Source organism: Aptenodytes forsteri, unplaced genomic scaffold (assembly GCF_000699145.1).
Source record: "Aptenodytes forsteri isolate BGI_AS27 unplaced genomic scaffold, ASM69914v1 Scaffold27, whole genome shotgun sequence".
Taxonomy (NCBI): domain Eukaryota; kingdom Metazoa; phylum Chordata; class Aves; order Sphenisciformes; family Spheniscidae; genus Aptenodytes; species Aptenodytes forsteri.
Window position 1 is genome coordinate 1,200,348 of NW_008794407.1, and position 12,227 is coordinate 1,212,574.

The 12,227-nt window shown below is 38.0% G+C and overlaps 1 protein-coding gene across 1 annotated transcript in view; it reads right to left on the bottom strand.

The window, feature by feature from the left end:
- DNAH5 (dynein axonemal heavy chain 5) overlaps positions 1-12,227 on the bottom strand; it is a 142,300-nt gene that overhangs the window by 60,536 nt on the left and 69,537 nt on the right. The window contains 5 exon segments of the mRNA XM_009287950.1: positions 3,736-3,977; positions 5,765-5,911; positions 7,593-7,746; positions 11,164-11,271; positions 12,085-12,219. Of these exon segments, the coding sequence (XP_009286225.1) occupies positions 3,736-3,977; positions 5,765-5,911; positions 7,593-7,746; positions 11,164-11,271; positions 12,085-12,219 (786 nt within the window).

Consider the following 12,227-nt stretch of genomic DNA (forward strand, 5'->3'; position numbering starts at 1 on the left):
TGCTAAAAAGTTTGCCGCCATCTTTTTTATAAGCCCCCTTTAAGTACTGATAGGCTGCAAGAAGGTCTCCCCGAAGCCTTCTCTTCTCTAGGCTGAACAACCCCAACTCTCTCAGCCTTTCTTCACAGAGGAGGTGTTCCATCCCCCTGATCATTTTTGTGGCCCTCTTCTGGACCTGCTCCAACAGGTCCATGTCTTTCTTGTGCTGAGGGCTCCAGAGCTGGATGCAGTACTCCAGGGGGGGTCTCACCAGAGCAGAGTAGAGGGGCAGAATGACCTCCCTCGCCCTGCTGGCCACGCTTCTTTGGATGCAGCCCAGGATACGGTTGGCCTTCTGGGCTGCGAGCACACATTGCTGGCTCATGTCCAGCTTTTCATCCACCAGTACCCCCAATTTCTTCTCGGCAGGGCTTTACACTTACACTTTCCCAAGTACCCATATTAGCTTAAAAACAAAAAAAAAAAGTAAAGCCTTACAGTAATATACATAAGGCACTTGTGTTGACTGCATGTATTTGCATTGGTAAAACTTCAGTAACAGCCAAATTTTTAGGAAACTTATTAAACACTTTTTTTTTCCTAATAAGAATGCAAACATTTTGGACTTGACAAAGAAACCTATCAAATAAATTAGTGATGATTCTTGAGCGTTGCTAATTAGCTGTGATTGAACAGCCAGCTCCATGTTATTTAATATCATTCAAAAAGGGAAAGGCTCTAGGCACTACTAGAGAAATATGGTAAAAACCCTCTGCAGCAACCCTTAGTCCCTCACAAGCAGCAAACCTCCACAGGCAACAAGTCACAGCACATGGGTGCCTCCATCACAGGAAGGAGTCTCTGATGACAATCACACTCCTTTTTCTCTTAATTGGTTAAGGCTAAGCTGGGTTCTGATGCCTCCCCTAGTGGGTCTTGTCGCTCCGCACCTATTCTCAGGGCATTATACCTGACCTGCCATTTCAGATCTGCAGGTGAAAAAGAAACCTCGCTTCTGTTGCCAGAAATCACAAGTTTACAGCCTTCCTCATCTTGGGAGTTTCTGTTCACCAAAGCTTTGAATGCAGTCTCTCACTCGCTCTCCTTTCATAGAATCATAGAATCATAGAATCATCGAGGTTGGAAAAGACCTCTAAGATCATCGAGTCCACCCATCAACCCAACACCACCAGGCCCACTAAACCATGTCCCTAAGCGCCTCATCTACTCGTCTTTTAAATACCTCCAGGGATGGGGACTCCACCACTCCCCTGGGCAGCCTCTTCCAATGTTTCACCACTCTTTCAGTAAAGACATTTTTCCTCCCGTCCAATCTAAACCTCCCCTGGCGCAACTTGAGGCCATTTCCTCTCGTCCTATCGCTAGTTACTTGGGAGAAGAGACCAACACCCACCTCGCTACAACCTCCTTTCAGGTAGCTGTAGAGAGCGATGAGGTCTCCCCTCAGCCTCCTCTTCTCCAGGCTAAACAACCCCAGTTCCCTCAGCCGCTCCTCATAAGACTTGTTCTCCAGACCCCTCACCAGCCTCGTTGCCCTTCTCTGGACACGCTCCAGCACCTCAACGTCCTTCTTGTAGTGAGGGGCCCAAAACTGAACACAGTATTGGAGGTGCAGCCTCACCAGTGCTGAGTACAGGGGCACGATCCCTTCCCTACTCCTGCTGGCCACACTATTTCTGATACAGGCCAGGATGCCATTGGCCTTCTTGGCCGCCTGGGCACACTGCCGGCTCACGTTCAAACAGGCTGTCAATTCAGCCTGTTCCATTATAGGGCTAGGGATCTTGAGTCTGCAGTGTCTCTGCAAAGATCCTGCTGATCTGTTTATCTTCCCTGAAGGCACGCAAGTCTTCTCACCCCTTCCCACAGCTTCTTCACCTGATAACTCCACACCCAGGGCACACTTCCCCCAGGGGTACTCCGATGTCTCCAGCCCCAGGAAGAGGCACCAGGCACTGCTGGCCACTCAGGGCTTGGACAGCAGCGTACTGTCTCTCTCTTGATTTCCATCTGTGCTGAAACCTCTAATATGCTAAGGACAGTTGTTCTAGGCAGTGCCACAGACCATGCCCCGTGGCATGTCAACTTTTTCTCCATTGCCAGACAAATCAGGGACTTACAGACAAGGAATCTGGTTATAAACAAGCAAGCTATATAAGACTTAAAAGCATAAGAAGCTTTATGGGTTAAAACAATTAAAAATCTGAGAATAATACAGAGTAGTCATTACAAAAGGCTTCCTCAACTACTAACATCTGAAAGTTAATACGAAGCCACTGTATTTTCATCTGGCTAGTTAAGCAACACTGTCTACATGAGCATTAGTTGTATTTTCCACAGGTATTCTATTTGATTTGGAAAATGAGTGAATGAGACTGTGAAACATTCATTTTAAAAACTACTAAAAAAAACTTGTTAATGTAATACTTTATAGAAAGGAGGACAGTAAAATTCAGTCTGTCAGCTCATAGTAACCTGTGAAAGTTTTGTTCTTTTGAGTCTGCAGACAGGGAGGTAAATATGCTACAAGGGCCTGGATGATGTTCTAACTTCATAAACAGGAAGACTAAACTATTCCTAGCTTAAAATTAAAGTTTAAAGCCCATATAAAGGAATGTTAATTTGGGATTATACAGAAGAAAGCTATATTAACCTGGTTTTCAGGAGAAGGTAGTAAAGTAATTCTCTCTATGATCACAGGAACCAGTGTCTTAGCCACAAGGAAGAAAGTTTTAACTTTTGATATTCATGAGACAGTCCATGTTTCATCAAAGAAAAATAAAGTCAACAAAATATTCTCAATACGACTGACTAGACAAGAAAAAATAAAGATAAAATAAATTAGTATTTCTTTTAATTCAGATTTTTTAAAAGTGTTAATCCTGAGGAGCCTACTTCACCAATAAATTTCTAAGGCAATATAGGGCTTAAGAATTTAAAAAAAAAAATCAGAAACCAACTTTTTTTTACTGCTATTGTCTCCACTGTTTTCATAAAAGGGACGAAAACTGGAATCAAATGCTGAAAGTTTTGTTGAAAGATATTACTATGGAACATTACATAGATTCTTGGGAACTCTTACATTTCATCTTTACCAAGATATTTACTACATGAAAAAAACCATAGTATGTTCAAATTTCTGAATGTATCATTCACTATATCATTACCAGCATTCAGTCAAGATAAGGAATTATTTTTTCTGGTTTTTGGAAGATGCAAGATGTCATATACAAGGAAAAAACTCACTTTATAAATCACTTCGAAATTTGAGTATGTTATATGCTGTTCTTCCCTCCAAAACACACCTATAACATGTTCTGTTTTTCTAAATGATTCATTCCATGCCAGAGAGAGAGTAACCACACAGCCTGTTTACTCTTTCTTCTTCCTTGGTCTGAAGCTGTACTAGGGGCTGCCAGGTAGTTGGTATTTTGACAACCGAGTTGTTCTTCAATTGTATAAAATACCATGAATTACAAATTTATCTGAAAGTGAAATATCCATGTTTTTGAAAGTGTAATATGTTGACTGTGTTCCTGAAAAAAATACATTATTCACTCTTGTATAAACTACCAGAAACGTTGCTGTATTAAATGCTGACCTATAAGTTTATACAGTGTAAAAGCTATTTCATAGCAAAAGTCACAAAATTAGGTCCTAAAGTAACAACAGTGAAGTGTTGAATAAGTAACCAGTGAAACTTTCAATACATAAACAATCACTTAGCTACTGTACCTCAAGGATAGGGCTCCAGTTGAGAACTGATGAGCTCATGAATACCATCCCATTCCTTGAAACTGTTGCTGGAGAAGCATTATCAATATTATGGGGTTCAAAGACTATTTTGCAATTTGGTGCCATAGGTATCCGATCTCCATTTGCTAGCGTTAGAGTTCTGTTATCATCCAGGACAGAATTAAGGTTCTCAATCCAAATAGCATCAACCGGACCATCAAGAACTATCCAGATGTGGTCACCTATAATCCAAAATAACAGATGAAAATGCCTATGGAGGAAGTTCTAGTTTCTTTCAAGGACCAGTTTCTTCTCTCTGCAAACAAATTGTGAACTAATTCTGAATTCACACACACAGCTAGAATCTCAGCTTTTAATACAATTACCATTTCCATCACTCAATTTCAATTAAGTACTTCATTTTGTCACCTATTGATAATAATTATCCATTGCTCAGTATATAAAGCGTCATCAGCATAAGTCATGTTTGTAATAGTCTGAAACAGCTTTATGGATCCAGTCTTCAACGCAGTAATAAATTAGGTTTATTTCAACTTACATAAAACAACAAAAAGAAGATAGAAACTATAGATCTATTTAAAACCACAACTCATTTGATTCCAAAGAGTTTGTGTAAATGTAGTGAGATTAAATGAAAGGACCACTTGAAAAATCATCCTCTCAAATAGCATGCTCACTTTCATTAGTAGAAGAGGTCTATTAGGGGAAGATTCTTGTTGTTAGTTCTCCTGCTTGTAAACTTGACCCTTTGAAGTTTTTCCAGCTCTTTCCATTTAGTAACTGAAATGTATCTTAAAGCCTGCTTCTGTTTCCTAGGAGGGTCTGGGTCTGGCTTGCTCACCTCACTTGGGTACTGAGCAAGAGGCCGTGGCTGGAAAGGGATCCCCCCTTGGCTTCTGGCTCCCCGTCCCTTAGGGAGTAGCCAGCCCTGCTGTGCATTGCTAGATAGCCCTTCAGTCAGAGATGGTCCCACTCTCATCTGCCTTCAGAGTGAGTCCTTACTATCTAGGCCTAGGTGGCTTGGTGCATTGCTAGGTATGAACCAAGAAGGTTCCGGATGAGAAACTTTCTCACCTCTGAGGCAAATAGTTTTTATATTTAGAGGCTTTTTATAGCTATGGTACAGGCATCTCAGGCATGAGATGGTCTGGAGTTCACTTCATAAAGAGACATCACAGAAGTGTTGCAAACAGTGAATCTGAGGAAGTCATGTGACTGTGCTAATTTATATTTCATGTTGGACAGAAAAATATAAAAATCAACAGTCACTGCTATGCTACATTCTCAAGGGTGCTACATTTCTAGATTTGAAACAAAACCAACAAAATTAAATCCAAAAGTATTTTCTATTTGTATCCTTAAAGACTAAGAATTTTTGCATGAAAATTGACAGTGCAACAAATGTTAGGATTTTCTCTTTCTTTTTCCTTTAGTCCTTAAGGCCTAATGATAAGGTCACATACTAATATTCAGACAAACAAGGAAGAATCCATCTAGCGTCAATCCATCAAGGCCTCTCCTTTAGCTAATATAGCAGTCTAAGAATATATGCCAGCATTATTTTAGGCAGAAATTGGTTGCCTAAATAGAATTACCTAGTGCCATTTGAGATGGACTATGGTATGTGCAGGGCTAGCAGGTATGACACAAAGGAGATTCATACCCTTCTAGTATGGCAGCTGGAGACCAGGTAGAAATCCTGACAGCACCAAAATTTTTTATCACGTACCAGTGTTGGGGGAACTGACTCTTACCTTCCACTTTTCTTCCATACAAGGGCCTATCATTTAAAAGAGAGGGATCAGCAAAATTAGTGAAACAGTATTTGCTACACTACACAGTTTGAATACAAAGCATTTAGAACAGAGACTATACAATAGACAGAAGTTCTTGCAGCAATATTCCAATGCTTCCATGTAAGTAAAAAAAAAAAAAAAAGTCTGCTAATGTGCTTTAGAGAGATGCCCTGCAGCTTGTTTTGTTTGGAGGAAATTGTTTTTCATTATACCTTTCTTGGCTCTTAAAGTTTTTCTCCAGAGTGTTGAAAATATTCCATCTGTCCAATCATTTGTTGCCACATCGAGACGACCAAACATTTGAGGAGCAGTTATAGCTTTAGGATTCATTCTCATTTCACGATGTGGCTGTCACCAATCTACGAAGGCAGATCATCAGTTAGTTTTGGTATTTCTTTTCAACAGTCAGAGAACTTCGACAAATTCAAAATCATTACACCCAAATGTATGGTTTAATATGCATTCACCATTATAAGAAGTTGTGTATTTACTTGGAAAGCTTACCTCTTGCTATACATCAATATTCGTTAATTTGAGCCATCAAAATTTAAAGTAGAACAAAGTTCTGAAACTTCTGAAAGTACAATTCACATTTCATAGATTCATCCGGAACAGAAGGACAGCGAGATGAAATTTATTCAAGGTTTAGTTTAACATTTTGAAGGCTTATCAAACAATAGAGCTTTAAAACCTTTGGTTTGGATGCACTTTTTTAAAACCCAATGACTAAATACCAGACAGATGCTCCACATGATTGATTGATTTTTGTTTTTCCCCGCTGTGCACTTGCATACATCTTGGAATAGGCAAAGTATATGATATTGGCATATCCCTGTGAAGTCTCTTAGGCAGCTAAATTCTATCTGGCCATATCATGATCATATAACCTTTATATTTTCCTCATTAACAACAGCTTAAAACTTCTATGCCAGACATCTTTAGAAAAGCCAATATTAAAACTTAATCAGGAGCCAGTAATAAGAAGTTGAAAGAAAGAGCTAAACAAATGGCTTATCTTAAAATCTTAATTATAATCAGAGTTCACTAACATGTAAGATAGAAGCCTGGCAAGTCATGTAGTCTTACATTTCATGAGGTTATGCCAGAAGATCAGCTTGAAAAAAGTATTGCGGCAGCTTTATCTTTGTAATAGTTCACATCTCAGTGCTACAGAAATACAGGAAAATAGTATAATGCAACTATCTGTTCTTTCTGCTTTTTTCCTAAATGGAACAGTTATTTACGCTGCAATGTAGAGCTTACAGTGTTTCGTAAGCACACTAAGGTACTGCATGGATGACAGACTGGCTGAACCATTTTTCACAGAAACTATCCATTTCTGGAAAATTGTATAAGCAGCCTACTGAAGCCTGTGAAATGGGTAACACAAGCTTACCTCAAAAGAGACATTTTTTCTCCCCCAGCTATGAGCTTTTAGTTTAATAAGATCAAACAGAAGTTCTTCCACTAATATTTTTGTTTAGAAATACAGAGGACAAAAACACACACTCCTCAAGCGTCCAGCCAGGACACAAAATTAATACACTTGAAGACTTTGTCACTGCCTAAACCAGGAACTATCTCCTAGCAGCAACAAATGATAGAAGTAGTTATTTTATACTGCAGATAAAGACCACGTCTTGTGAATTGTGTTCAAAAATTACTAAACACTTATGATTAGGGGAAGGTTTCAGCATTACCTCAGCCAAACCTGGGAGATGCTTTAATCACTTGTCCGAGCTGTCTACCCAGACAGTACTTATCTTTCTCAATGTTTCTAGAATAAGAACTTCTGATATAAGTATCATAATATGGAAAATAGTAATAGAAAAGTATTATATTGTATGACTTTGAATGGCGGATATTTTTAAGCTTTTAAAAGATACTACCACAATAATTAGTATCACAACACACAAACTGATTCTTCCGGTAATTTATTCTCACAGTGAAGTAATTGAGGCTTTCTATGAAGAAACAATGTGGTTTAAGGTTTACAACATAACAGTTTAATAACGGTTTACAATATAAATACTGACATACCTGTCATGGCTTTCATCAAAGTGTGGATGCAAACAGTTTTTCCTGCCCCACTAGGTCCTAGTGTCATCAATCCATGCCTTACTCTCTGGGTTTCAAATAGCTGGATAACTTTCAGTTTCCAAGGAGGATGACAAACAAGTCCAGCTTCCTCCACCTATAGACAGTGACAGAAAAACAAATTACTACTATTTTAGTGCACAAGATATTTTGATGCTTTAAAAAAAAAAAAAAAAAAAAAATCTATCTTCAGCAGAAGACTACAGTCTTTGTAAAGGTTTTTTGTACATAAAAAACTGAAAAGAAGGCATATTTGGTATTCAAATATATATTCAGAAAAATAAAAGAAGATAAACCTTTTTTTTTTTTTAGCTCTTCTTAGGGTTAAAACATCATTTTAAGGAAAAGCCAAGAACTTTAGAAAAACACTCTTGCTAGCAATGTCTTTCACAGCCACACAGCATTTTCACTTGCCTGTCATCATAATGATGATGATGATGACTTGTGTTTCTAAATGCTTACAATAGCCAAAAGTTTTTCTGTAAAACATTTTGTTAAATATTTCTCAGTGTACAGACAGACCTTTGAGTAACTTCTTAATATCATCATTCTAAGAAAAGACATGATGTTTTAGAATCAAATATCATATGATTGTTTACTACTTTTTACTAGTTCCAAGCTTAAAGAAGTTATATCACTATAATGGTATTGCTGTTCCTTGTGAAAGTGACTCAGCTGGAAGTGAACAAGAAAGTTTTTAGCCAGTAGAGAAAAGCTAGAACTATTTCTTAAGGATTCATAGAACACTATATGTTTCTGACAGTCAAAAAAATTTCTAAAAACTCAAGATCATGTTATAAAAGTGAAGCTCTCAAAATAACAATTATATTTTAATTCAAGTATAATTTCTGGTTTTTAAATTATGTTCCACAAAAAATCTCAGAAAATATTATCAGTAAAAAGAGGACTAACTTTTTACTGATAAGATAAAACTCAGCTTTTACAATTACTGTCACGTAGCCAATTAGAACCATGGAACTGGCACTACCACTTGCTATATTACTCGCATATTGAAGCTCCTGTCAGTTCAACTTATTTATCTCGCTCTGCAAGGAAGCCAGGAACAGAAGGCAGCACAAGATGAATTCATCAACAGCAACCATGAAGTATATGCTGCCACCAACTCCTCATCACCATGAAGAACACCACTGTTGAAGCAATGGAGTTTGCAAAGCACAACAAAGACATCAGATGCACCATTTTCATGGATACACGATAAAATTCTGTTATCATTCACATCTTAAGAGGTCTTGCAGTTGACACCAAACCAGTCAAGCTGCCTTTCTTTCCAGTACAGAATATAGCCTTCTGATTTGTTTCCAGAGTCCACATAAATAGAGTAATATATCCAAAATCTAATGATGCGCTGACAGAACGTATCTGAACTGATTTCTTTCTTCACATAAAACAAGATGGTCATGTTAGCTATTCCTTCACCCTAATCCAATGCCATCAGTGGAGACTTACCTTTTCTTAACAATTTCTAACACTCCTGGATTCTGTAATAATCTTGTAGACAAGATATTTCCCTTATCAAAAAAGAAGTATGTTCACAAGCAGACTTGACATGTTCCCAAAAGATCCTCTGTTAACAGTTGTACATATGTACTGAGTCTGGTTGGGATCAGGTTAATTTTCTTCATAATAGCCCATATGGTGCCACGTTTTAGATTTGTGATCAAACAGTGTTGATAACACACCAGTGTTTTGGCTATTGCTGAACTGTTTCCCACACTGCCCCGTCAGCGAGTAGGCTGGGGATGGGCAAGAGGCTGGGAGGAGCCACAGCCGGGACAGCTGACTCTGACTGACCAACGGGATATTCCATACCATATAACGTCATGCTCAGCAACAAAACTGGGGGGAAGTTTCTCCAAAGTAGCCATTGCTCAGAGACTGGCTGGGCATCAGTCTGCTGGTGGTGAGTGATTGGTTTGGCATCACGTATTTCTTTTTCTTTTTTTTTTCTTCATTTATTAAACTCTCTCGATCTAGACCCGTGAGATTTTTTTCCCCTCTCTTTTCCCCTGCTGAATCTCTCGCCCAACCCGCTGGGGGAAAGTGAGCAAGTGACTGGGTGTTGGCTTAGCTGCCAGCTGGGGTCAACCTGCCACAACATATAAACACAGAAAACACTTCAAGTAACGGCTATTTCTTCATTATGATATTTTCCAAAAAATTCCTGCCTCCCTTTCCCAATAAAAGTAGTCCTCTTGAACTTGATTCTGTCCTAACCTAGCTGTTTTCTAACCTGTACTGAGCCATTATAACTCTGAAAACACAGCAAAGAGCTCCATTCAACAAAACCTTGGTTCACTTCCAAGACAAACAAGACAGCCTACCATTTCTGGTTTCTCTAGATTTTAAGTTTTAACAATATGAGAAAAATATGCCAAAATAAGCTAACAAAATTTCCAAACACTGTCACAGCACTAAAAAAGTACCATGAGATCCTCAGATCTGAACTTTTGATAAATTTTGTTTTACATAAGATAATCACAGTGCCTAAAGCTCTTCAAGTTTCCAACACTACTTCAGTATGGGCTGATATTACACCCTACTTACAAGCAAGTGATAATGGTTTGTTGTTAAAAGGGTTGACACTTTCTATGTCTGGCTTCACAGATCACCAACAGTAGAGCTATGAAGACCATGTTATTAAGACCTCTTTTTAATTTATTAGGAAATGACAATTTAAAGCATAAGATTCAAGCTCTTTATAGTTTCTCCTAATAAAAGCTTAATTTGTGAGTCCTTTTTTAAAGCTGGCTGTATAAACTACAGAAAGCAAAACGGTTTTATAAACATTAGCTGATGAGTCAACTCTTCCTTGTTAGGAAAGCCAGCAGCAGACCTCTTTACTTGTATCTAATCATATTAAATATAAGTAAATGAAAAGTCATATACTCAAATTCTTCAGAAATGCACTTCTGATTTTCAATTTTTTCATGTTGGGATTTTTTGACAGGTTTTTTGAGTTTTTTATTTCTCTGTTTAACTATTAAATAATTATCTGAGGAGATACTGAAATTCTGGAGGAAAGTTTAATAGAGGTGATCATTTAAGTGTACATACTTCATTAACCTTCTATATCCCACTGACGTTCTTAAGTTGACCGTATTGAAATGTTCCAAAAGATTTAATGGGAGATGAAATAGAGGAAATGTCATTTTAGGTAAATCTTTTCTCAAGCTCATGTTCCGATTGTTAGCCTTTACACAAATATTAAGTATTTGGGTCACGTAAGGCAAGCGTATGTACGTGCATTTTTCAAACTGGTCACCACAAACGACTCACAAGAAAACCACAGGACACCACAATCACAATTCAGTGACATCCTTAAGAATAAGGTTAATAATAATATAGGAATGGTAAAGGTTTATGGAAAAGCTTACTCTTCCTCTAAATAGTAGAACGTATTAGTACCAGGTGGGTAGATTCAACATCAATAATTTTCTTAGATGTCACATCATGATAGTTACACCACAGCACCACAGATCAAGAGAAACATTACCTGTTTGTCAATGGCAGTTTCCAGTTCAGGATAGCCTACTTTATCAAGCTGGGTATCTGGAAACAAATCTTCAATTAGACTCAAGAATAAGGGTTCATCTTCATCAATCTAGTGAAAATCAAGGGGGGAAAAAAAAACCCACAGATTAAAACCTATTTTGTTTATTTTAGCATTTTAAAAAACAATCCCTAACTCTTGTAGAGCTAAAGAAATATTTGAAAACATAAGGAACCATCTATGGTAACCCTCTAGCCGCTAAACACTCTAACAGGACACAGCAGAAGGAGATAATGTGATGCTTTCAATAATCAAAAGTTACTGAAAATAAACCACTAACATACCAACTGAATTTATTAAAGTAGATTTTAGCAATAACTTTTATACAAATAGTAAATTATTTGTCTAAGGTATAAAAAAAGGTAATAAAGGAGATGAAATATCACAGCAACAGAAGAGGTTTTGCTAGCTATTTAAGACAGATGAGATGGTACTCGTTACTATGAAAAACAGATTATTTCAAAAGAGTGACTAAATACTTTAGGTCAAAGGTTCTAAAGAGGTTACTACATAGACTTCTATTTGGTCACTTATTTTTACAGGTAGCAGGAGAAATACGCAAAAAAAATTCTGAGCAATTCAAGATGTTGTGGTTTAACCCAGGTAGGCAGCCAAGCACCACACAGCCCTTCGCTCACTCCCTCCCCAGCCCCATACAAGGTACTATGAAGAAAATTAACTCTATCCCAGCCACAACCAATACCCAAGACCATCCAGAGAATGGAACATTTCCAAGCTAGCTTCAGTGTAAAGACCACATCCAATCTTCTAGTGATCACCTTAACAGATTCAAATTGTATTTCAGAAAAAGCCACGTAGCTCCAAAGTGCAGTTTAATTAATTTACTGGGCCCTTGGAACTTACCAGTTTAGACAGGTTCAGGTCTCTCAGCACACGCATGACAATGGCAGATTCAGTTTCTGTGGGATTTGCTCTTTTTGCTGCTCCTAATGTACGTAGCACTGACAATATATTCCGCAAGCCAAAATCATAATGCACCTAGAAGA